Genomic DNA, 27,352 nt, shown 5'->3' on the forward strand with positions numbered 1-27,352 from the left:
ACAAAAATCTTGCATTCCCAAGGGAAAAAATGTCTGTTCTTGTCCATATATGACTGGTAAAGTAAGAATGCACACACAGTGAGATGCAGACTAGCCTCATACGTGCAGCTCAACAGTCACATCGCACACTCTTTTCTAGTGCTTTTGTTCTTATCTTTGTACTTGTCCACCACATGTTTTTAGCTATCTCGCCTTCATCAAGGTGAGATTTATTTAAAATGAATAAAAAAATAATTAAACTTCAAACATAACATTTCTTCAGGGCTGCAGCTGACAATTTTTATTTTTGATAACGAGCTATTATTTTCTGGATTAATTGATTAATCCTTTGATCTATAAAACGCCAGAAAATGGTTAAAAAGGCCTTTCACAATTTCCTGAAGCCCGTTGCTGTTTTGTCCAACCAGTCAAAAGCTGAAAGATTTTCAGCTTACAATGATATAAAACGCTGAAAAGCAGAAAGTCTTCTCACCTGAGAAGCTGGAACCAGTGACAGTTTGGCAGTTGTACTAGAAAGAACTACTTAAACGGTTAATTAATTGTCAAAATAGTTGCTGATCGTCTGTCATTTGAGTAATTTACTCCATTTTTCAGTAATACATCATTCTTTACTGTATTTTCCATTCTCCAGAGTCATTTTACACACGCAGTACACGAGGATTAGAGTTAAGTGAGGAAACCTATGAAATGTGTGGTGAGAATAACTTTGAATAATGACAACTTCGGTGAAAAACTGACATAAAGCAGTTGGGGAAATCTGAGCTGTTAGAAACAGTTTGATTGGTTGTTAAGGTGCAGATTTCTGATGACCCAACAAGCTGAGCCTGGATGAGCCTTGCAGTATTTTGAAGAGTTAAACAAGATGTTAACATGGAAATATAAACAGAGGCAATGGACCAGAAAACGAAATGGAGTTCTATTTCCACAAGCTACCACAATGTGATAATTTAGACCAACTGCAGACGGTCACACACTGGGGGCCAGTGTTCGAAACTTTTTTGACAAGTTTGGCTGAGCGCTCTGCTGAGTTTGAAGCTAATGCAGTGCTTCATTTTGTTCCACAAACGTGTCCCTCTGCATAAGCCTGCTGAAATTTGTTTCTGCAGCAAATACTCTGCGGCCTTCAGCATCTGGTGTAGCCAAGCTATTGGTGAACCACTTGCCCTACCTAATTTTAGTGTTGTTTATCTCACTGTTATCAAGGAGTCTGGGCTAAATAAGGCCTGAGAATCCTTATGTGTGGGCCTTATCCTATGTCAACCCATGACTCCAGTATCAGTGTCCTGTTAGATCATTGACCATAGGTATTGAATTCTAATAGGCCTATTGGTGTGTCCTAATGGTCCAAGTATTGAATTATGATATTGGCAAGGGCTGATGGCCTCAGGATTGAATTATGATATTGGTGTGCTGCAAGCTAATGGTTCTTGGTATTGAATTATGATATTGGTGCACTTTGATGGTGTAGGGATTGAATTATGATATGGCTTGCTATCTGCTAATAGCTCACTCTGTGTAATTTTCAATGTCAATCAGTTGCCTCAGTTGCTAGATCCATAGCCAGCCTTCAGGCTCACAACATCAGTCACATCAGATGGGAACAGCCTTCAACCTTTAGCCTCAGTTCTCACTCCAATTTCTGTTACTTTCTTCCCTTTCATTTGCTTTTGTCTTGCACTCAGTCCACCTACGAGGTGGAGATTTGCCACTTCATATGTTTTCTCATTCTAAAAATAAGGGTTCCATTAAAAGAATGCAAGGAAGAGCAATTTATTTTGTATATCTTTTCATCACTTTGAAAATCCCCTCATTCACCTCTGAAATAAGGGATAAAGCAAACTTTCACATTATTCCTCATTAAATAGTGTGATTAAAATCTCTTGACTTTGTCCTATTGACTCATAGTGTTAATGTAGTGGCTGCTATTTTTTCTCCTGTGTACTTTACATTTATCTTCACAGCTAAAGGAGGAGGGAATGCTGGATGTTTTAATGACAAGCTAACACCACTTTACGCATGCTAGATTAGGCAAAGGCTTTTATTGATTGTCTGGCCTTTGTTCAGTGGTCACTCTGTGTGGATTTGGCATTTTCATACACCACCTCCGTAAGGAGCCTAATGTTAAAGTAAAGGAATTGTAATGGCTCTGAATCTGAGTTAACTTCTTTTCTGTTAGTGTCCACACCTTTGCAGTGTTTATGTTGAGCTCATTCCCATTTTGGTAGTTTAAGAGCAACCAGAGCTGTGATGGTCCTGCTGCCAGCTCACAGAGTAAATGGACGGCCTGCTTCTGTGTCAGCCCTCTAAAAATAACACAGACTGCTGGCTGGGCTCAGCAGAAAACTACCACCGATTATGATGATTCAACTACCCTGTATTCACAGGTGCGTGTATGTGTGTGTTGGGTGGGGGTGGGTTATGCTTAACAAATTGTTCTCTGCGTTTTGTATGGCATTCACTGATTTAGTTTTATGTCGTAGGTTGGTGAAACTTTGCTCAGTCAGAGAAACTTGGAAACTGTTGATGTGTATTTTCAGTTTTTGAGGTATAATTATTTAATGAAAGAAAGGCTGTCTCGTTTAAGTTTAGTGAACCAAAGTCATTGTAATGCTTGCCATACCAATTTATATGGTTCTGGGAATAAGTTTGAATAGCTTTAACAACTAGAACCCTGCTATTATTACTGCACAGGCATTGCCTAATGTAAAATTAAAACACTTAAGGCAGGTCCATGGCTTTGTCCATGGAAACATGGGAAATTCTATACAAATGACGCAGTCGTGTATCTGTTAAATTCATTGAACTTCCTCAGACAGCACCTTAACATCTCCCTGACCCTTGACCTGAGCAGCTGTCAGACTGGAGCCAGGGTTCAGAGGTGGTCTGACCCTGCAGACCTCAGTATGACCTGGGCTGTCTGACTGGCCTAACCTTTAGAGCTAACACATGATGACTTCACCATCTGTCTTGCCTTTAACAGGTCTAGCCTCCTTGAACTTGAACTTGTTTGGACATGGAAAGAAGAAAAAAACAACTCGAGGGAGAAAATTGTCTCACAGCTAGCGCAGGATGTTTCCCTATGCTTATGTATTTGTTTTATTTTTAAAGGATGACCAAATGTGAAGTTCAAACTTGAGTCTTTGTTTACTCATTTTTGAGCTTCCGCCTGAGTTGGAGTCTGTGTTTGTACCAGTTTAAAAGTGTAAAATTGGTTGATCATTGCTAAGTTTTGTAGCTTGCAGTCCCATTTTTAAAAGTGAGAGTTGTCCTCTTGAGGGGGGAAGGGACTATGTGTTTAGTAGACACAGGCTCATCCGCTGACTGCTGTCTGACCCTGAGTTCAGCGGTATGGTTATTAATAGGCCCAGAGGCCTCAACTTCCAGGAGGCCCTCTGATCAGCTCCAGATGTGGAATGAGAGAGAGGACAATTCTACGTTAGCCTATCCATGTTTCACATGAAGCAGAAAGTAGGGAGATAGGCATTTGGCGAGACTGATAAAGAGTGAGGGAGGGAGGAAGGGAGGGACAGGAGACCTTTCCACAGCAGGAGTGTGTTTTGTGAGTCTTTGTTTTCATGTGTGTGTGTTTTTTCATTTATTACACTCTCTGCCCTCAGACCAAAAGACCATAAAAACGTATGGCATCACCATGGTGACCATAATAACTACCTATAAAACAGCGTGTAAACTGTGAAATAAGACAAACAGACCAGAACAGCCCTGACTGCCTGGCTGGCTGACTGAATGGCTGCCTTCCGCCATAAAACTATTTGAGAGCCAGACTGAAGGAATGCCTTGGAGGCTGCTGTGGCTGTCACGACACATGAAAGGATTAGGCTCTGTGTTTTATCTCCTCTTTATCTGATGGTAATGGATAAGCTGAGTGTAGCCTATCATCTGACGCTTGGGCCGGGGGTTTGATGTTTTAGTAGGGTGACGGTTTGTTGAGTTGACCGCTTTGGTCTATTGATTGCTGTTTGATGGTTTTGATATGTAGGCTGTATGGAACAGGTCAAGTCTTTTATGCAGTGAAGGCTCCAAATAGCTTTTAGCTGTCCTTCACTCCCCCCATTACTCTAGTGGTTCGTTTGATGTTTGGATCAATCAATAGAAAGAGCCTGAGCTCTTACACATGCTCCATCCTACTTCCCACCAAGCTCAATTCCTCTTCCTTCATTGTGCAGGCATTATATCACATTCTCTCAACACAGAATAAATGATATAATTACAACCCATTACTTAGCCTAACGCAAGCTAATTATTCTGTCATTACTGTAAGGATTAGCTATGCTCATTCTCTCTTTCTCACTGTGTTTCTCTGCCTTTTCCTCTCAAAAGTCGTGCAAGCGGAGCAGAAAACTCTTACTCATAAGGGCTGAGTAAGACTTAGCCCCAGGACATGCTCTGTTGACGTTGATCGTATAGACCATGGGTGTCAAACTCAGTCAGATGGCTAGGCCACGATAGAAAATACTGACAGCATGGGCTGGACACATTAACGAGTCTAGATATATCTAACCTAATGGAGCATGTTGATATATGCTTTTAATTTATGCATAGAAGTCAACATGCTGCTTTTACAGGCCGTGGCACAACTCATGCTGATGTGTCATCATCAGGCGTCTAGAAAATTACTGGATACAATAGATAGACATGGCTAAATTAAAATGTGGAAAAAGGGCATCATGCAGAGCAGGGATTTAATGTACCAGAGGCACATGAGAGTGATGCACACCTTCTTCAGTGTCAAGTTACTGTGCCACGAACATGAATGTGCCTGTCATCCTTAAATGCAAGTCTATGTGAATTACAACAAATCAAAGAGGTTAACGAATTGAGAATGGATAAAAAATCTCAACTAAATTGGAGCAACTGATCACTGCCCTGTTGTCAAGGGGTCGTAAGCTAAATATATGACTGAAGGATGATGATTGGATGTCTTCAACATTTCAACATTGCCAGCCTGCACCTGTGACCCTGTCATTATCCACCTACGGTATATGTATTTGAAGTCATATAAACTAATAGTGGCGACGTCAATTGCTTGCTGGAGTCCTTGGGCCACAGCTTCCTATATCTGCTATGGGGCCTGGAGAGCCCCACTCTTCCAGACTTGATTAATCCCTATCGCCCCTCTCCATGATCGCTGTTTCCATTTTTTAGTCCGTATCTGTGCACTCATCCTCTCCCCAATCCCCTCTCACTGGCACAGAATAGCTTCCTGGCAGAATGGCGGCATTAATTCAGGGATGAGAGGTGTGATACTCTCTCCCTCTCTCTCTCTCTGTCTCTCTCTTTCTCTCTCTCTCTCTCTCTCTCTATCTGTGCTCTGTTTGTAATGCGTGGCCTTTATCGTAGCTGAAACAGCTCACTACCCTCTGATCCTATCTCAGATCTCAATATCCTAGCCGTTCCACCCTGTAAACGCAGGGATGAAAAATCTTGCCCTTTCACCAATGCATTACACCCTAGCATATCGCCATACCCCTCTCCTCCCATTGCACTCTCCACACCACTCACCCTTTGTGACACAGGCCTCTAGCTAAATTCGAACTCTGCAAAATGAGACCAAGTGAGCTGCACTTCCTCCATGCCAGAAACCATCTTAGTCTCATTATATTTGTATTTAGGCTCAGGCCTGGCCTCTGAAAACCTTTGTCAGACAATAGGTCAGGCAAAATAATGACTAGCTCTCAGCAAGCTTCAGGAGAGTTAAGGCTTGGATCTTGGGGAGATAAAACAACAACCAGTCTCTCGGCAGAGAAACATGGATCAATACGTACGAGGCTGCGGTGTAAAAAGGCTGTTTTTGATCCAGGCTTGCGTCAGCGTCAGTGAGGTGAGTCTTGACAGCTCCTGTGCTTTTGGTAGATATGGATCTGTGTTCAAAAAAAGGAGCAAAACGCTCAGGGACCACAAGCATCTTGTTAGACTGTGGAGAGTGGTAGGTTGACCCCCGCCTCCAACTGCTCTGCACGCAAACACAGACGCACACACAGTTGCACAAACACACACCAAAAAATTGTTCAGACCTCAGTTGTCACAGTGAAACTATTGTATTCGCATGTGGTAAAGAAAACTTTGTGGCTTTGACTCCAATGGGTGAGAGGAAAAGCAAATACAGAGATTCAGGAGGATATGACTTGTGTCTTCAAACCCTGTGTGGTTAGTGAAAACGGCGTCTGCTGGCACATTTAAAGTTCTGCACCCTGCTATGTCAAAGGTAGGAAGGCAGACAAGCAGCCAGGATTGTAGTCTCTTATCTGTGCTGCTGTTATGCTGTGTTTTGAGGGGGCGTGCCTGTGATGTGTGATCATGTACCATGTCGTTGTAGCAAGCGTAGCTGTTGCTCCTGACTGAGCTGCCACCCCACGACTCCACCCCCACACAGTAGGCTTGGCATACAGAACAGTCAGCCACATAGGAGGTGGAACGCTGTGAGGGAATATGGAGGGGGAGTTTGAAAGATAGGACTCGTAGATTTCAGATAAGACATCTTTCCAGACGCCTTTACTGTTTACTATCATAACCACATAACAGCCTTAGACATGTCAGAGATAAAAGGAAAGATTAGCGACTGCACTGGCAGGACAGAAAACTTCATCTCTTAAACATCTGTGTTGTGTTGTCAAGTACAGAGGCTGTAAAAGTCGTCTCACTTTGTAATGAACACAGAGAGGTTTGTTTTAAAATATTAGCCTCTTCTGTAGTGTGACTAATATGGTGTTAGTATTATAGAGTAGAAGTGAATGTATTGTTGTATGTCTCTTTCTTTCTTGGCTTGTATTCAAAAGTGGTACTCCCATTAGATTAATGTGTAAAACATGCACCAAATGTGGAGCAGTTAACCTACGTTGTGTTTGGACTAAAGGAGTAGTGGCAGACTACTTGGCATGTGTGACTGCACACTAGGTGTAAACAAAGTGTTTCTAGCAGTTATAGTCCCAATTATTCTACAGGGAATGAGATCTGAATCAAATCCTTGTGTGGTGTTCTCTCCTCGGTGTGCACTCCTGGTCACCGTGGCAGTACAGACAGCAGCTGCAGATTGACTTCATACTGTGTACATAACAATAACTTTGTTGTCATTCCACCAGTCTATCTGTCTCGGCATCGTCGGAGCGTGAGGGCATAAAGAATTCCATGAAGTTTTGATGCCTCAATTAAAGTGCGTCTGTCTCCTGTTATCTCATTTAGTCTGTAGTCGATATGATTGGCATAATCAGACATGCCTGATTGGTGCCTCCCATTTAATTAATCAGTCTCACTGTATCATCACCTGTGGCTCATTAGAGTAATTAGAGCGAATTAGTCAGATAGAAGGCCTCTCTCTGCCTGCAGACGAGTGGAAGGAATTTCATTAGGAGAGATGAACACACACACATACACCTTGGGTCTGATGGCCAGTGGTAATAGGATTTGTTTACCCGTGACTGTTATCAGTGATTAGTATTATTACCATAGTGGTGGGACAGAGAGATACTCATTTCTGTTTGGCCCAGCCTCCCCTCCTAGCTGCAAACATAGCTCACCATGCCAACATTCGCAGGGGAACATGTTAGCAGACTTCCTCTTTTGAAACAGAGTTCAAAAGAATGTGGAAAGACTGGGCTCCCCAAGTTACTGCAGCGGCCTGTGAGTGCATTCATGTGAGAGCACACGCGTGTGGAGCAGTGTGCGGGAGGCTTCTTGGCCAAGTCGGTGTTGAAGTCTCTCTAGGGACTGTTGGCAATCTGTTCCAATCGTCTTTACAGCTGACCAGACGACCAAATGAACCAGGACAGGGACTGCTGCTGTGGGCCAGTCCAGCCAAGCCAAGCAGAGCTGTTACAGCAATCACACAGACATTACAGCCCACTTAATGCTCCCCTGCACACACCATATTCCATCCTCTGCTAAACTAGACAGTGCAGTCCTAACCAGCCATAGCTAGATTTAAAAATAGCACTGGAGTTAATGTAAATGTTTAAATGAATTAATTCACCAGTAAATTAAAGTGTTTTCAGATTTGAAGAGTAAAACACTTGAAAGTCATGCCAAGGAGAGCCAGGGAGTGTTGACCTCAGGGACTGGGCCTGAGGGCCCAAACACAGTGGACACCGGTTTTTTAATGTATGTTGTTTGGCGCTCTTAATTATATTTCACGTCATTACAGTAGTCATGTAGTGGAAAACATTGACTCCCTTAACTGGCTTGTTTTTTTTATTTTCTAATAAGCGTTTCTTCACTTGTTTTGGCTGCTTGTCAAACATGTTAATTTGTATGATTTATCAGACTAGCATGATGCCAATCATTTATGTCAAACATGATAAAGAGAAAATCCCGGTGGTATGCCAGATGGCTTGAACCCCTGTAGGGCAGCCTTGCCTTACGCTTTTCCCAGTATTCCCCTCCAGAAGTTTTTTTTGGATTGATAAATCCAACAAAATAGTTAAATCGACCTGCTTTTAGTATGTGCTTTTTACTCAGTTCCAAAGAAACCCTGGGATAGATCACTCGGAATGAGAAATTTAGTTTAAGATATGTGACATAACTTGGACATCTATTTTTGACACCTGTTCCTATTCTGCGGCCATATTTGCACTGCTGACTTATTTGTTCAGACCCAAATGTGGCAAGGCTCTATCCAATCCTTTTAGCTACCCATTCTGCACAGTGTTGCAGTTTGTCTTCACTGTCGATGACTTTAGACATATAATGACAGATGTTACCATCGCAGTCATTATAAAAATGAAAGGTCTTTCTATTTAGCCATCTATTAATCTTGCTATTTGCTATCTTTAGTCACGACGGTAATATAAAATGCTATGTGAGTGCTAGCAAGGATCAGGTAGCTCGACCGACTGGGCACACACAGTCCTCAATTTGAAGAGTTCAAACAGTTTGATTATCCTTATCAAAGTTTAAAAATTAATATTGACATTCTACTGTCTCATATTAGAGTTAATATCACCCTATTTAATCATGGGCCAATCAGTTGTATTCCTATACAGTATTATAAAATTGAGAATATCACCTTGGGAGAACAAGGGGCAATATGTTAATGTGAATATGTTGGTCTTATGAAAATGTTCTAAAACAATTTTCAGAGGAAATGTAGAGAGTCAGATTTTGACATCATGAGTACACACTCAGCCCATGAGAAAAAGTTGCATAGAAAAAACACTGTGTCAAACACTGTGTGAGTTCAACTTTGTTTTTATAAACCTAAAAAAGAAAACTAACTGCAAAAAAAATTAAATTTGCCTTTTAAACAAACATGTTTTATGCATCAGTGTGTTTTAGTTTGTCGAAACAAAGAACACAAGTATAAGGAGAAAAAGGACATCTTCAGTGTGTTTCTAGCTTAAGTCTGCAACTCTGTAACATGTTAACTGACCACAGTACTGTACAGGTTTATTTTGCTAAGAACCCACAATCTACAAAAACAGCATTCAGCAGAGCAAACACCCAAACATATTTGTTCAGTATTCCACTTAAGGAGCTACAATATGGCAACTTATCATGTGTAATAATGTGTGGCTTAAAAATCAGAATAGTATTTGTCTCCTAATGGTCAGTAAGATGTGATGTGTGTGAACAGGGGGCAGGCAGCAGGAATCGTGCACTTGAGATGTTACGCTCTATCAGCAAGATGAGTGTAAAGTCTGCCTGTGTCTGCTGATGTGGGCAGAGAGTTTGCTGCATAGTCAAAACCTGACTGGGTCTGAGGGTCCTTTTTTTTTTTTTTTTTTTTTTATAAACTGAGACCATGCCCATAATTACTTGCCCACTTGGCATTGAATCAATCCTCTTTCATGTGTGATGTGTTTATTTAGCTCAGCAGTGAGATTTTTTTTTTTCCGGAATGGGGATTTGGTAACACATTGGGATATGTGCAGGGTATTGAAAAGGGATTGGACTGAATCAAGGGCGTCAGGGATTGGCACATGACCTCCTAAAGCAGAACCCTAGTGGAGGGCTGTGGATATTTCAGTTTTTCTTAAAAGCAGAGCTTATTAATGCATTTACAGTATATCAATAGATTATCTTGCTGTGTCGTATAACTTTGACTTTTTGATCACTCTATTTAGTTGAAAATGAATTTACCTACGTTTGTATTTACTTATCTGCATATCAAAGAGCATTGTGGTAAATTTAATGAAAAACATATGGTTTACAAGGCTAGTTATTTCAAGTCAGTAAGCAATAATATGAGCTGTGCATTTACTACTATCATTAAAAAGACTAGAACATGAATAATCATGTGTAATGTTATTGTGTTTTCATGTAGTGCGAAGGTTATGTACTCATTTCTATAAATTCACTGTTAAAAAATATATAAGAATTAAAAATTAGTGTTTTAGAGGCAGTAGTGACTTTGGATGGTGCAGACACTGTAATGCAAATCATGCTTAATTTCATTATATTTATTTTTAATGAACTAACTCAAACTTTTTTCTTCAAGTTGATCTACTTAATTGTGTCCTAAGGTGTATAACATATGGACCTGCTCTCTATCGGTCATCCTTGGTATTTTACTTTTGTAGTGACTCAGATCATGTACTCTCAGAGGGAGATTCTGTTTTTTCAAAATTCATTCCTAGTGTTTAATGGCCCAGCTTGGACGATTAACGGCATTATCTCTTTACTTTGGGGATATACCTAAATTTATCCTGGTTGCTGTTTATGCCATCTGAATCCAAATCATGCTTTAAACTGAAGTGTTCCACTCTGAGTTATTATATTTAAATGATTTTGGTGATGTCTCCACCACCCAGAAAAGTAAGCCTGGAGGCCTCATGCATCATATTGTGATTAATATCTGCCAATTTGATGTTAATATCTTGAACCAACTGGGTCCTGTGTTCTTGTTCTGTAGCTAATCTTTACCAATATAATAATTACACCTCTATTCATGAACTAGAGCATTCATTTTTTGACAATTAATTTAACATGATTAAAATTTATTAGGTTCCTCCTTTCATCAAGCGTTGCACAAGCTTCTGCGCACGCTCGAATTCACTAACAGATAGTGCAGCTGCTCCATGGCCATGGGCAGACAGGCTGCTACATCAACTGCTCCGTGGGCAGCGAGAGCAAGATGGCATGTAAGCAAGTGAGCAGTTTTTTTTTTTTTTTTTTTTTTTTTCAAACATCCTGTGCTACTGCGTAAAATCCGTTGCAGTGGACAATCGACCAAGTCCATTTGTTTTATTTTTTTATGGTTTGTGGATAAAACGAGATCACGGCTGGTCAGGGAATTAAACTTAATGCTGATGGGGGAAAAATCTCCTAATTAGTACTTGATCACACTATTTCTTTAGAGGGTTGTATTTTCTTGAGTGTGTTCGGGGGGTGGGCATGTGTGCGTGCGTGTGTTTTGGGACCTTGTCAGCAGACTGAGCCACAAGGGCCCCTGTGGTAATGTGTGTATTAAATGATTAGTGTGTTAGTTAGCATAACGGCCCTTCAGCAGCGTTTAATCACTCTCAGGGGTGGGCGGCCTCACAGGAGGTGGATGGGAGGGAGGAGAAGAAAAGAGGGAGGCGGAGTAAAGGGAGAAGAGAGAGATTTAAATGGAGGAGAAGGAAATGCTGGTTGAATGAGTGAGTGGATGATCTGTAGAGAGTACGGAAAAATGAGGGAAAAAAAAAAGGAGTGAGCGTGACAGAGGGCAAGAATCCAACAGAAACATAATCCAGCAACGCTTACACACTCAGCAGAAAGAGATACAATCTTTACAAGGCCTGAATGTCTTGTTAATGTCAGCACTTGGCCCATCATCTGGAACTAGTCCCATAAATAGCTATTAATAACAATGCAAAATGGATGTGGATAAAGGCGGGCCCTGCCTCAGCCTTGACAACACTGCTGTTGTTGATAATTGTGCTTTTGTTGTTATGTGGGGAGGGGACGGGTCGTCTGGTGCAGACAGTCAATAATTGTTGTGAACTGCGTGTGTAGTAGTCTATTGCTACAGAAGTTGTCATGCCAGACACAGTGGTAACTGATTGACTGACAGCCTGAATGGCTCACATATTGCTTGCGCTGGTAGCAGATCAAACTACTGGTGCAGACGGCTTTTCCTTGGCGGGACATTGGTGTTGTGGTTCTGTTCTCTGCCTCTGCTGCCGCAAAATACTGGCCAAGTTCAGCTGAGACAGGCCATGTAGTCTGCAGTACGCCAGATGGGTCAAGGAGTCTGCTGTCTTTTTTATCCTTGGTGGTAACAATGATGCTGATTATAATGACAGTAACATTAATGATAAGTATGATTAAAAGCAGCTCTCTTCATAGCAATCTGAAAAAGTTGTGTGTTTGCATTGCAGAAAGAACTAGATGCCACCGCCACACAGCTTGCCAACAGACAGGACGAGAGTGAACAGTCCAGGAAGAAACTAATCGACCTGAGCCGCGAGTTCAAGAAGAATACACCAGAGGTGAGAAAATCAGATATTCACAGACACGCACCAACACACAAACATGCATATATTCCGCAGTTCTTTTGACAATCATAGTTTGCCACAGTGTTTCTCTGTGTCTGTTCTCCTCCTCATAACTGCAGCCATGATTATTTACTGAGAAAGCAGGGGAGGAGTAGACGGCGCAGAGATGCGGGCTTGGCTCCCAAAAATAGTCTCTCCATTAGTTTCCCTGAAATCCTAAAGAGACAAAACAGAAAACCCCTCAGGAGTTTGTATTATCTGACCTAGTTTTTTATGTGTGCAGAAAGTGTGGTCCATGAGTGTGTATGTGAGAGGGAGGAAGACAGAGAGATAGAGAGAGAGCAGGAGGGAGAGAAAGAGAGTGTGACAACACTACTAAGTGGGATCAGGAGGGAATTCTGTCCTGTTCCTGTGTTCCCATCACTCCTCCTGGGAATATTTGTTTCATCTCTGTTACCAAGGCAACACATTTTAAACCACACAGCGAAAACAAAGTATTGTTGTGTTATTATTGGTAATGTCACCATGGTGAATTATTGATGGTAGTATGAATAATGCATGAATGGAGTAGACAGTGGATAGAAAATTGTCAACTCTCTGTGGAGTTGACAGTAGACCTATTATAGTTACCACAGGATGAGCACTGTGACTATTGACTTCAGCATGTAGCCCAACCAGGGCAGAGGAATATACACTAGAGGAAACTGTACCTGCATACAAAAGACGCTAATTTCACTTTGCCCTGCACATTCATCTCTAATCTCATTCTCAAGTATAACCACATAACTAGCAACACACACAGGGAAGCAAGGCAGACACAGAGGTGTGGAAGCACACAAATGGAGGCAGATAGAGAACACACAAAGAAAACATGCAAACGCAGAGGCGCACACACAAACACACAGAGGCAGATAGCCTAGATCACAGAACAGGACACACACATTCATCAGTGTAACAAGGCTGTGATTTAGGAAGGCTCCTCTGGCGTCTGTGTGGCCCCTGGCATCTCCCTGGTATGTGGAGGAGGAATCTGAGCCAGGCCAGACGAGCGACAGGATTCATTACAGGGCTGTAACAGGCTCAATAGGAATCAGCACTAAAACTCCTGGTGTTTGGAAGTGTATAAGCATCCAGGCTGCCTACCAAATAGGCTGGTTCAAAACGTGTGATGGTCTGATCTTGATTAAAAATGCCCTGATCGTCTTGTGTGCATTTGCGGAGCTGTGTCTTCCGTCTTGTGCGTGGCTTTGTGTGTGTGTCTATGTGTGTGTGGTTGACCGGCCTATAGAGCGGGCTGTGAGCTCTCTGTGGTCCACACCAGTCAGCGGAGATCACAGTCACATCAGATCAGACTGCATTAAGCTGAGCGGGAGTCCGTCTCTGATCCATTATTCAACAACCAGGAGACCAGCCCACGTTGACTGTGTCTAGTCTGCTGAGCTGTACTTGGCGTGAACTGCACTCATGGTCTGCATAATAACACACACACACACACACACACACACACACACACAGACACACACACACACACACACACACACACACATACACACACTGGCTTTTGTAGCATTTTGAAAGTAGTGCAAAGAAATGCAGCGTGAAAACAAAGTTTTCATAATTCATTAGGACTGACACACTGTTGAAATTTTTTTTTTTTCTGAGACCACCTCTCACTGAGCTTCCTAAGTTGTCTGAATTATTCATCTAGTTCTTAATTTCCTTTTAGTTAGTCAAGACTTCTCTACTACACTGTTATAAAGGCAAGGGTGGGAATGGTTGTAAAATGTCCCAGAGATTGCTAGCCAGAGGCAGTGGTAGTAAAACAACTTTGTGTGTGCTTGTGTGTGTGTGCACGCATGCACATACACACGTTTGTGTTTAGCTGGAGGGTAGACAGACAGCAAATGTGAGTTCCATACTCCCTGGAGGATTCCTCAGGCTGGCCTGTCTGCTGTCTGCCGGCAGCTCACACACCAGCCATCCATCTCCTGCTGCCTGGCCCCCTCCACTCCCTCACTACACACACACACACACACACACACACACACACACACACACACACAGATTGACCATGGTGTCTGTGTGCATTGTTATGTTATATGGTCATAAATCTTTGGAAGTGGAGGGGGCAAGGGGGCGGAGCACTAGAGAGTGGACCAAAGAGGTTCACTGCTGGGGTATTCGGTTAAAGGAGTAGCTTGCCTCTATGTGTAATCTAAATGTGTTTGTTTTTGTGTGTTCAGTGTGCGTTGTTGAACATGTGTGGAGACTCTTCAAGGTTTCTGAAGTATTTAGTCGCCCCCAAAACTTGAAAATGCAAGTTCGGAAGATCAACATCTAATCTCAAATAAAATTAGGATTTTAATGAACTTGGCCGGGAAAAAAAATCAGCAAGATTGATACAGCGACTTCAAGATGTTGTTTAATAAATGACGGTAATGTCGGCTCCTCATGCAGACACAGTCTCAACAAAAGTTGAAGATTTATGTTTTGAGCAAAGGTAGTAATTATTGGAGGACTAGTAGACTAGACTGTGTTACATTATACAGAGGTTTCCTTTTTTGCTTCCAGTATATACATAAATATTTACATAAATTTAAAGCCACAGTAAAAAATAGTATAAAATATTGAAATGAAAACAGTCTTTTACGCTAATTTATACTAATACAGACGGATGTGTGAGCACATTTTGCTTGGTTCTGACAAAACAATGGAACCTAAGCTACCTAAGCAAAATAAGATAAGAAAACACATTATTTTTATTAATCCAAGCAGGAAGTAGTGCAGGTCATCTAAATTCTAACTGAAAGGAAACTGAAATGCAAAATTAGAATATAATCAAAATCTAATGCAAATGACAGAACTGACACTTCTCTGGTTTTTTCGTGGGTGTTTTTTTTTTGTGTTCATGCTTATCGTGTGTGAGAAAGAGAGAGCATGAGCAGTAAAGGGGGTGGGGTCAAGGGGGGGTCATTATCCCCAGCAGGGGGAATACTGAATTGGCCCAGACAAACAGCCACAACGACCCCTGATGAGGTAACAATGGAGCAGGGTCACCAAGGTCATGACCTGTCCTCAGCCCCAGACAAGCGGCCTGTCTGGACCAACCTGGGTTGAGGCCAGGCCCAGACACTGGTCCCAGATCAGTTTGGGAGGCACTCTGCAGCATCGGTTATGCTTTTAGACAGAGGTTTCTAAAAGGCGCAGAGTCTCACAAGCACACATCTGTCGTTGCCCTACTTCACATCTTCATTAGGCAGTTTTGTGAGTATGTGTGTGTGTCCACAAACTGTGCAAATCAAATGTTCCTGTACAGAATGTCCTATTCTGCTGTGCTTTTTACCGTACGCTCCAGTTCAGTTTGTCAGGATGTAGGCTCAGCTAACAGCATGGTGATTTGCATGTTCCCCTGATACATACTCGACTGGCTATCTAATCTGAAACCGCTGAGTCGTACTGGAAAGTCATGCAATGGGACTTGCAGGATAAAAAGCATTTGCTTTATAGTAAAAACTTGGTGCGCGGAGACAATTTGCATTAACTGTAGGCCTACGCTGTGGCTCATTCACTCCCTGTCTCACACGCACTAGTGGTGCCTCTGGGTGGCCCAGGTGGTGCTGCACCTGTTCTTATGAGAGACGCAGTCCGCCAGAGCACCTCAGGCTACAAACCTGGCCTCCTCCCTACCCTCATGTTCATCACTCACTCACGCACTACTTTTTATTCATTGGCAGTGGCATGAATGGTCGCTAGTAGAAATAACGAGTGACTTATTCGATCACAACATGGTCTCACTACCATACAACTCATTAAGTTGTCAATGCTTCTGAACATCACTGCCACATGTTTCATGTGTATTTAGGATTATTTTAGGATTGAAGCTGATTATGTCATTTTTGAGTGACTAACTCCTCTTCTCTTTTATTTTTTTAGGATTTACGGAAACAGGTTGCCCCTTTACTCAAGAGCTTCCAAGGAGAGGTGAGTGTGTTATTGACAATTTATATTGACATAGTGATAAACATACATGCCCAAGCACAGCATTGGACCAATGCATTTTACAAAGTCCGTTTGACATTCATTGACTGGTCTCTCAGTGCCCTTCTCTCCTTTTTCCGCTTTCGTCTTTCCTCTTAAATCGTCATTTCTTCTCTCTCACTTCTCTCTCTCCTCTCTTCTCTCCGCCATCTCCTGTTCTTTCTCTTGCCACTATCTCATTTCCCCTCTTTCCTCTCCCTCTTTTCTTCGCTCTGCTCTGCTCTTGATTTTCTGTCCTATTCATGAAGTCCTGTAGCCCGAGGGTGTGTTTAAATTGCATCCTGCAAAAAAAGGCACCACAAAACCCCGGCTCTAGCCAGTCACAACTCACCGAATGCTATTTCCTCAGACTTTGTTTGTCTGCATGATTCGGTAGGGTTATTTGTTTTATTTTTTTCGGTGATCTACTGAATCGTGAGCCATTTCTGTTCATTGTGGCACATTTATTTACTTTCAATTTAATGTAGCACCCTATGTTTTTATGTACCTTGACCTATAAGAGGTGAATTTTGTGTGTGTGCTATATCATACTCCCACCGTTCCTCTCTATCTCCTCCTCCATCATTTTGGCCTATTTCCATCATGACTCCTCCTTACTGGCAGCCATGCATTTCCAGTTCACTCCCATATGTGAAAGTCAGAGGGTAGGAGTGGAAGCGGCTGGTTTAGACTGGGGCGTTATTTGGAGTTGGAGTGGGTGGACATTCATCCCAACAGTATCTCTTCCCTAGCGCACACACACACACACACACAGGGAAACACACGCATAAACAGAATCATCTCAATAGATAGTGACAGGGCTGCTTTGCTACTGGCCATAGAATATTACAGTTTAACACTGGGTTAGTTTCCATATTCTTGTGTTAGAGCAGCAACCACAGCTAGTGGTTATGTAAAAATGCTGTAATTTATAGTGGTTCCACCATGTTCTGCTGATGATCCACAGTCTATTTAGAGAATAGAAACGGCAGCAGTATAATTGGGGCTTTGTCAGCTGTTTCCACCATCCTCATGTTGACACACCTCAACGGCGTGCACACCAGAACATGCTGAGGCACTTAGTGGGTGGTCGCGGAACTGAGAAAGACATTATCTTATGATTATTGAGATAATACTGTACACCCGCGCCAGTCTTAGAGCAGCCCATCAATCAGTCGACTATTCTGCGCAGTTGCATGCCACAACATGAGTAGCTCCGAGAATGTGTAATTTTAGTCTGGCTTTGTTTGCTTACCCCTCAATGCTTTGATCAAAGACAAGACAGCACCAGAAACCAGAGGGTCTTCCTGTTGAAGTCCCAGAGTAACTCATCCTTAAGCATTTTACCCAGGAGCTTGAATCTTTACTAACTGAATGTGGTACCAGACAGAACAATAAAAAGTTTTAGCCCAGGAACTTGGAGGTCTTGATACTCTGTTTAATCTTTGTCATTGAAAGGTGGATGCCCTCGGGTCATAATTATTACCAATAACAGTACTGTTTCCAGGAGGCCTCAGTTTGGTAAACGGGTTATGTGTGTGTATGTGTACTTGTGTTTGTGTGTGTATGTTGCATGCTCACTGTTCCTTGTTGGTCCATCGATCAGATAAGCTTTTCCATTATCCAAGGCTTCAGTCTCTGCTTCCCATAGCCTCCCCTTATCAGACTCCACTGGGGCCACACACGCACACACACACACATACACATGCACGCAGGCAACACGCGCAGGTCAGCCTGATGCCCTTCACACACTATGGGTTAGATAGGGGAGCGAGGCAGTGCTGAGTGATGGTGGCACAAGGTGCTGACGTATGTACGTATGTGTTTGTGTGTGTGTGGATGTGTCAGGGATACCTTTTGCAATTGCAAGCACTTCTCATCGGTAACCTACTGATACTGGTGAGGTATCATTTGTGTCACTTCATTTGTTTGGCTTGGTGTGTGTGTGTGTGTGTGTGTGTGTGTGTGTGTGTGTGTGTGTGTGTGTGTGTGTGAGTGCGTGTGTGTGAGTGCGTGCGTGCATGTGTGTGGGATGGGGGCAGGGGAGCATGTAATAGCAGATGTCATTGGGATTGGTTGAAAGAGCTGCAGTTTGGAACAGCAGGGTTGTATTTGCAAATCCTGGGTGGTCTTCTAATGGCTCTGGTCCTGCAGTTAACCTGCCTCTAACTGTAGGGTGTGTCCTACATTAAATGTCTATTTCCTGCCTCCCATGTTGGGCTATATAAAGCTGCTGTACCACTGACCTTGGCCCAGTCATTGTACAGTCACGCAGCTGGCTTCCTTCACTGCCATCGGCAGATCATTTTTTGCGTTGGTTTGTGAGTGAGTGTCTGTGTGTGTTTCTCCTTTATCATGAGATTGTGTTGTGGTACGTGCTCTTATATAGACGCATGCACACACACACATTTTGATGCTGATGAACAGGTTTGGTGTTGGTGTGTGAGAGGTATTAGTACTCAGCATCAGTAATCTCCCATTAGTGGCCTTGCATTTGAGGATCCTGATCGCTCAATGTCACATAGCACATGAAGAGGGTAAAGTACATGATGCAGCATGATGTGAGAATGAGATATAGTAGTGGGATAGTGTGTGTGTGTGAGACACAGAGAGAGAAAGAGAGAGAGAGAGAGAGAGAGAGAGAGAGAGAGAGGGTGCAAGACGGGAGCTCTGTGCATGCCAGAGAGACATGACTGTATGACAGAGAAACATGTGAGAAAGACTGACACTGAAAATGATTGAGGGAAAGAAAAGAATATGAGTCAGAGAACATGGAAGTGACAAGAAGGAGAACTCGAGAGAGAGAATGAGAAAAAGACATAGAGAAATAAAAGGGGGGAGAGGGAGGGGTGCTGGCACCAGCCTACTCGGGGCCAGATGTTTTGCGGCTAAAAAACTAGAGATGAATCAAAGCCATGTGAAGAGATTTATTAGGTTCCCATAGGAGCCCAGGCAGTATTACATGTAGCCCGCTCTGTTTACAGTGGCAAGAACCCCTAAACCACCCATCAACTACACTACTGACTTGGCTGGGAATGTGAAGACTTTATATTTGGACTTATATAGGCTTTTGTCTTTATTCCTTTTCTCTTAGTCAATGTGCTGGAGGAGTTGGAAGAGAAACACAAGGCTGTTTAGTCTGAGTGCGTGAGCCAGAGTAGTCAGCTGTAGCTCTGCCCAGTACAGTAGCACCATCTGAATGTCTTTATTTGGCATCTGTTTCCCTCGATTTAGATTTGATTTCGGATGTGTTTCGCCTACTCTGTCTGCTTCTCATATTGAAGTGTGACACAGAGACTATAGTAGAGCTTGTTGCCTCATGTTGCAGCGCTAACAACCGTGTAGAAGTTCCTTCAGTATGATTTTAGAATTAATCTCTTATGGATCCATTCTAACGCTGTCCATTTCAATAATATCGGTGATGGAATGCATGCCGTGCCCTCTTGTGTTAATGGCTGCATCAGTAATGGATCCACACTGTATTGCTGCTAAGAGCTGACTGAATAATCTGCCCCTGCTGTGGCTGGAAAGACTGAGCCAGCTGTTTAATGATGTCAGCGTGCTGGAGGGGAAACGAACACACATATTTGTGCGCACACACACACACACACACACACACACACACACACACACACACACACACACACACACACACACACACACACACACACACACACACATACACACACATACACATACACACTCTGACCGACAGACTTTGGATAGACAGACATGGGCACGCGGCAAACGAAACGCATCCGTCATCAGCTGAACAGCTGAACTGACTTCACGGGAAGGAAACACCAACGCAGCCACTGTCAGGACAACCGCGGTCGCATGCAACATACTGATGCATAGTGAGGATAGACAGATATGTAGACTACTCTTACTGTGAAATTAATGGGCCTGCCTTTGGAGTCTACGGAAGTGACACTGATCGGAGGTGGGGTGACTGACAATTAACCATTACTTATTCTTCTTTCCAGATCGATGCCTTGAGTAAGAGAAGTAAAGAAGCAGAGGCCGCCTTCTTGAACGTGTACAAGAAAATAATCGATGTCCCAGGTAAGACTTGTGTTTAAGGTGTGTGCTGTGTGTGCATGTCTGTCTGTGTTTGTCTAGACACCTCTTGAGTCCAAAAACGTGAACAAGAGACCCCTTTTATCCATGCAGACAGCACCAACAGGGGAAAGAGAAAAAGTATGACACCATCCCTCTGGTGCTCCTTCACTGTGCATCCAGGCGTGTGCAACGCCTTAATATGTCCCCACGAGATCATCCCCACTAGTGTAGCCTTTAGAGGGTCTTAACAGAAGGTGCATCCTGATATGGATGACAAGTGCGCCCATGATTGGCTGCTGCGAAGTGCACTCATGAGCAGTCACGTTCAGCACACTGAGGCTTAGGAGGGACACGCAGCACAGGGTGTTACAGAACACACACACAGCCACAGTGCTACTGGTTGGAGATTTTCAGCTGTATGGGAGCCCTGTAGGGGCCTTGTATGTAGGAATGAGAGAGGAGTTGAGTTCATCTATAGCGTAAGGAGGTCATAATATTCCCACATGGATAGACCTACAGTAATATCTTTGGATTGTACTGCTCCCAATAAGTCAGCGCCAGCTCTGACGGGGCTATTCTTAACTTGCAGCGAGACAATGATGTAATGCCTGATGCACACACGCACACAGACACAGACCAGCCTGACTAATGCAGCAGTCTTGAAAGAGGAAACAGTGTGTTTTGTTCTGTCTTCTATCAGCTGAAGGCCTGGTTAGTCAGCCCAGTGTGCTCTGCTTTAGATTAAAGGTGTCTGGCGAGAGTGTTCAGCACCAGTGGCCCACAAGTCAAACTGCTTTTAACAAGCTGTACAGTTGATTTGGAGAGGGGCCTATGTGAAGGACAAAGGTTTGATAAGACGGAGAGAAAGTTGATTTTCAAGGGTGCCTAGGCAGATAGGAGTCCAAATTCAGGGTATACAGTTATTGTTCCAATTGATTGTTTGTTTGTACTTGTGTATATTTGTATGAGACTCTATGCAAGTGTGCACTTAAATGTGTTTGTGACAAGGTGTGTGTGTGTTTGTGTGTGTGTGTGTGTGTGTGTGTGTGTCAGAGTTTAGCCCTGCATGGTGTGTCACCTTGACAGCATAAAATCAGCATGAAATTCCCCAATCGTTCTCTGCTGATCTCTCATTAGCATAGTTAAGATATCTAACTGCGTCAGACATGAGACACACACACACACACACACACACACACACACACACACACACACACACACACACACACACAGCCCTTACCCCCAGCTGTAAGCTGTCAGTTCCTCTTATCTGTACAACACACACACATAAACACACACACACACAGAAACTGCTCTTTTAGCTGGCATGCTGATGAGCATCGCCTGCGTCTCTTGGCTGCCTGTCACCAGTCTGCCACCCATGAGCACCAATCAGATGTGATTGGCCTGACTGACAGGGCTCTCTTCATCACACTGACAGTTAACCCTGCTGTGTGTTCACAGAGATGTTGGTAAAATGCCTCCAGAAAGTTGTCTTTCTTCCTTCTGTCTCTGGTTCTTTAATCTCTTATTTACCTTTTGCATTGCCTGTTTTACGGCTTCACTTTGTCCATCTGTCTGCTCTCATGTTTCTCTTTTTTCTTGCTTTCAAGCGGAATCATAGAAAACACTTTAACTGATCATAGCCCAGTAAGCTCTGTTGTTAATGTGTCTCATCTATGTAACTGTCTCTGTCTCTCTTTTGGTATCACTTATCCAATTCTCTTGCTGTGTCAGCAGTTGACGCATTAGTTTCTTTATCCACGTACAAAACCAAAGTTTATCTCATAACCCAACAATAGTCTCTGTTGATAAAAAGTCTGATAGTGTGTCATTCAGTTGCCTTTATGGATACAGTTTTGTTGATAGAGAATGTGAAAACAATCCATGACCTTTCAGTGCTGTGTGTGTTTTAAACAAATAAAATCTCTGTTCTTCTCTTTCTAATCACTGAAGTGCACAAAGTTTTTCTAAGTATCTACAGTAGAGCTTGACCGATACTGGATATTTTTTTTAGGTTGATATCAATATTTGAGACTAATTCAAATCCAATAACAACATGTTTGCCAATTTTCAAATTTGGCTCATGATTAATACATGTCAGGATATATTCAAGTTGAACACAAAATTTTCTTATCAAAGGTGACAGTATGGTAAATACAAGACTACAGGCATTTTTGAACAATAAACCTAACTGGAAAAAATTATTACAATTAATAGCCATGAATGAAAAGACACACAAAACATATTGAACCTGAATTAAGAAAAATATGGGTGGAAATATAAATATATAAACATAAAAATGCATCTTATGAAATGTTTGTTGTTGAATTTACTGCACAACCGTTTCTTAAGATATACACACACAGATCCCTTTGATGATTAATCTGTGATAATCCAGTGTGAGTTAATAATATATCAAATGCTTCAGTTACAGTACATATAACTCACGTTATCATAATAAAGCTCGTAATTGTGATATTTTTTGGTACTAGCAGTAACCAGTAATTCTCCACAGGGAGATCAAAGGTCAGGGTCAGCTCCAGAACAGTTCTCCTGGAGCTGTTTCTCTAACAGCTTGCTTCATTGCCTTGCTCAAGGACACTTCACCAGGGCAAACGCTCGTTCTCCCAGGGCCTTGAATGTAGTTATTCCTAGCTCACTATGCCACTTTGCAGCCTTTGTTTGTCTAATCTGCTCTTCGCTGTGGTAACGTGGTGTGTGTTGTCTCTGCCAGATCCTGTACCTGTGTTGGAGCTGGCTCAGCAGCTGCAGCTGAAGCTCCAGAGGATGCACGACATTGAGACAGAGAACACCAAACTTCGAGAGACACTGGAGGACTACAACAAAGAGTTTGCAGAGGTCAAAAACCAAGGTTAGAGAGGGACACATGCAGACGCACACATTTTGGGAGCTTATTGACTTTGAGAAGGGCATGGATGTAGGCCACACATTTAATCATAGATAATCACATATCAAAGTTTCAGTATTTCAGTCTCATATGTGGTATCTCTCCTACCATTATGACCAGTCACAGCCATGTGACCAAAACAAAAACTATGGTGGTAAACAATGAGAGAATTCATACAGAGTGACCTGGAGTGAAAGTGAAATGGCTGGATGGATGTGTGCAAGTATAAAATGAAGAATTTAGCTAAGTCTGAGCTTGAACTTAATATTCAGTTTTGGTTGACAACTACCTGTCATTTCGAAATATTTTGTCTACGAAAAATGATGATGATGGTTGTAGCAAAAAGTAGATGACAGTGTGACAAATGTGAACATTTAAAAAGTTTGTGTGAAAATGCAGCAAAATCCTTTTTGTGTAAAACTGAGACAAGTAATCATTTGCCCCAGTTTTGCAGGTGTACTTGAAGTGCAATGTCACAGTTTTGTCTGCATGTCAATAATATGTGGACAACTTCTAAGTTAAAATGTAAGGTCAAAGAAACATATTTAAAGCCCTTTTCAAAGGGAAAAGCCATATTTGAACATATTTTAATGCCTTATGAATTTTTAAAAAACACAAAAAATGTACAAGGTTTTACATTTTCAAATAGGTTTTCAGGGAAAAAAACATGAAGCACAGTTTCATGAATAAAAAACGACAGGCTACCTCAGGGTAAAGAAAGATGGAAAAACTGACAAAGGCAGAGAGATGAGTGAGAAGCAGTAATAAAAGTGGTGTAATTTCAGTCGAAAAGGAGGAGTGAGTGAGCGAGTGGGGAATGTTTTGGAATCCCCCTTTCCTCAGTGAGAGTTAATTGGAACAGCTCGATAGCGGCAGGGTTCCATTCTGCCATTGATTTTCCTGTTCCCTCATCCTTTATCCCTCCTTCCCGCCTCAATAGATGGGGGATATTTAAACCCCAAAACACACTGTGGAACTCCCACTTCTGTTAAACACACACACGGACCCGCCCGCACACTTGCACATGCACACACACACACACACACACATACAAAGAGTGCAGGGGCCATTGATCCCCGCAACCTAAATGTTTAAAGTTCAGTTAAGCAGTTAAGGGGTAAGAGGGCTCTGAGGGGACTCTCCTCTATTGATTATGTGTCAGAGCAGTGAGACTGGAGTTTAAATCACACACACACACACACACACGCGCGCACACAAAGTGCTAAGAGCCCTCAGTCAAAGGCAGCAAGCAGCAATGCTCTTTATCATTGTCTCACTCACTTATATCTTTCTCTGAGAAACACGCGCACACACACACACACACACACACACACACACACACACAGAGGCCTATTTATTACCCCAGTTATGTGTTAGATTTATTTCAGGCTGCCCCATACAGAGCTCAGCCGTCAGCAAGTTATGGGGTTTCAGCACTAATGCAGTCCTAATGAATACAGCATATCTACAGTTGGTGAATGGTGAATATTCTATACCAGTCATGGATGTAAAGATTAGGCAGGAGCCACAGGGGCCAAGGCCTTGGTCTGTGCTGACAGAGGAAGAATGCAGGATATGAAACGCTGTTCCTTAAGTAAAGGTCAACTCCCCCGTCAAAAGCATTATCGTCATCACTGCCATCTATCACATCTAGGAAACCCCTATAGTGTGTTCTCTATATATTTTTGCAAATTGCCAGTATTTGAACTCTTCCCTCCTCGTCTCTCAACAATCGTTCTGTTGTTACCCTCCTTTAGAGGTGACCATTAAGGCCTTGAAGGAGAAGATCCGTGAGTACGAGCAGTCCCTGAAGAATCAAGCTGAGAACCTGGCCCAAGAGAAGCAGCTCCAGCTACACAACGACTATGCAGAGAAGGAGAGGTATAACTGTGCCCCTGTGTGAGTTTGTGTGTGCACTACTGCAGCTGTGTTTCAAGTAATAACCTCTGCATTATTTTGCCATTTTAAACCTTTGGGTCATTTTGCCCTCAGGCATAACTGCTATGATTCTAATCTCTGAATGATAGGTTTAAGATTTCTGTCTTTATTTAGCAGAGCTATTCACGCTTTAATAATTTCTTCTTAGCTAATAGTCCTTAGAGTTTTTCTCATAGTTATCAGTTTAATCAACAAATTCTTGCTTTTTCTCAGACGTTGCCTTCCTTTTGCAGATGAATGCAGGAATGAAAAATAACCTACATAAAAGACAATGCCAGCATTTTTGTCATGTGGGTGCTTGCCATTCTTGCCTTGATGGGAATCAACACCTCAGACTCTTATTTTCTGTCTTTACCACGATATGTTTCAGCCCTTTTGTTCGGAATAATTGCTGCCACAGAAATCTACTGTTTCTGTAAATATGCAGCAACTGAAAGAAACCCACCACACATATATAATGACAAAAATTATGCATAGGTGTCACTTTATTTTGATACAAAGAAGTTTACTTTGATTTACTAGGTTACTTCCTTTTCAAGCCCATTTCATTGGCATTTTGAAGTGTGTGATTTTCTGATACACAGGAAGTCTGTGGCAGTAATAAATCAACTCAAAACTGCTATGAGATATTTTAGGAATATGAAAAGAACTTTTCTGACTACTGAAACAATGTATTAACTCTTACAAAGGCTAGAATGCCCCAAGAGTCACTCTGATACTGTCCATTCCCAGCAAGGAGCCCATTCAACATAAAGACAATTAAACTAATTGCCTAAGATGCAGGCAGCCATAATATAGTTCCACTTTACAACAGACATTGGCGCCTTTCCTCCTACATTGCTCACTTAATCCAGATTAATATGAAGGTGGCCAGGTCATCATGTGAAGCCACATTCAGTTTGTTTTTTAAGTGCAGGTGTAGAATTGACCTGTCAATCTTAAATGTAGTAATCACTGTTAACTATGTGCTCCTATTTTGAATTAAAGGGATGAATAGAGTCCAAATGATGAGCACTCATGTGATTAGCTGGTGCACCCTCGGGGCTTGAAGTGGCAGCATATTTTTACTGTGGGTAGGCAGGAGTTAAATGCTGATTGACATGTAATAACTCAGATGTAACTTGGAGAGGAAGAAACACGACCAAAACCTTTCAACCAATAGTCAACCCATAGTCCCTGAAGCAGATCAAATTCAGTACATAGCAACAGCACAGCATGGAGAGTATCTCCAACCATGTTAATGTGCAGGTTTTAGTGTCACACCATGCAGCTATAACAATGATATATTAACTCAAAACAGGTACAGATTTCAGATGTAATCCTAAATGATAGAGACACATTTTTCAAAACAAAAAAAAGATGGTACGTCCTTTCAAAAGAAAAAAGTTAAAAAGGTAAACTGGAAAATATTTTTTCATTTCATCATTGATGATTGATCATTTAGAAATATTTTGAATATTGCAACTTTGCTTGTTTGGATGGGATATCTGTTTGACATGTTTGTCTCTGAATTTCTCAGTAAAAATTGTCATTCGTTTAGTTAACATGCTTCTATTTGCACCACCGCTTCCAAAGTACAAATCATGTAATGAAACAAACAGTTTGCTGATAACGGTCATTAAAACGCTTGAGAATAACTTGCTGTCAGTGATGGTTTTGCTAATTCTCTGGCCCATTTTAAGGTGATTATGTATATTAAATGCACATTACAGACCTCTTACTTTCCCTCATGTCAGTCATCGTGTTTGCTGTGTGAAGCTGCGTTAAAGCTCATTGCCCCTTTCAGACGTACAGTAGAAGATCAATTGTCCAACTGTATTTCCTGTACGTCAGTGTTTTATAGGCCCCTTCCTGTTTGCAGAGAGTTGACTTCCTGTGTCTGAGAGGGGCAGTAAATGGATGGCACCTTTGATGCATTTTACCCTGCAAGGAGTGAGGGAAGGAGGGAGAGAGAGAAAGAGAAAGAGAGAGAGAGAGAGAGAGATGAAAGGATGAA

The 27,352-nt window shown here is 42.2% G+C and overlaps 1 protein-coding gene across 3 annotated transcripts in view; it reads left to right on the forward strand.

Annotated features, from left to right (window-relative positions):
- The window catches only part of cux1b (cut-like homeobox 1b), a 56,195-nt gene that overhangs the window by 5,617 nt on the left and 23,226 nt on the right, over positions 1-27,352 (forward strand). For all 3 annotated transcript variants that reach the window (XM_056375112.1, XM_056375111.1, XM_056375113.1), the window contains exons 2-6: positions 12,312-12,422; positions 16,362-16,409; positions 20,432-20,510; positions 23,245-23,382; positions 25,176-25,299. In XM_056375112.1, coding sequence (XP_056231087.1) covers positions 12,312-12,422; positions 16,362-16,409; positions 20,432-20,510; positions 23,245-23,382; positions 25,176-25,299 — 500 coding nt within the window. The remainder of the gene's footprint in view (positions 1-12,311; positions 12,423-16,361; positions 16,410-20,431; positions 20,511-23,244; positions 23,383-25,175; positions 25,300-27,352) is intronic.

The sequence above is a fragment of the Seriola aureovittata genome, chromosome 4 (assembly GCF_021018895.1).
Source record: "Seriola aureovittata isolate HTS-2021-v1 ecotype China chromosome 4, ASM2101889v1, whole genome shotgun sequence".
In the NCBI taxonomy this organism is placed as follows: Eukaryota; Metazoa; Chordata; class Actinopteri; order Carangiformes; family Carangidae; genus Seriola; species Seriola aureovittata.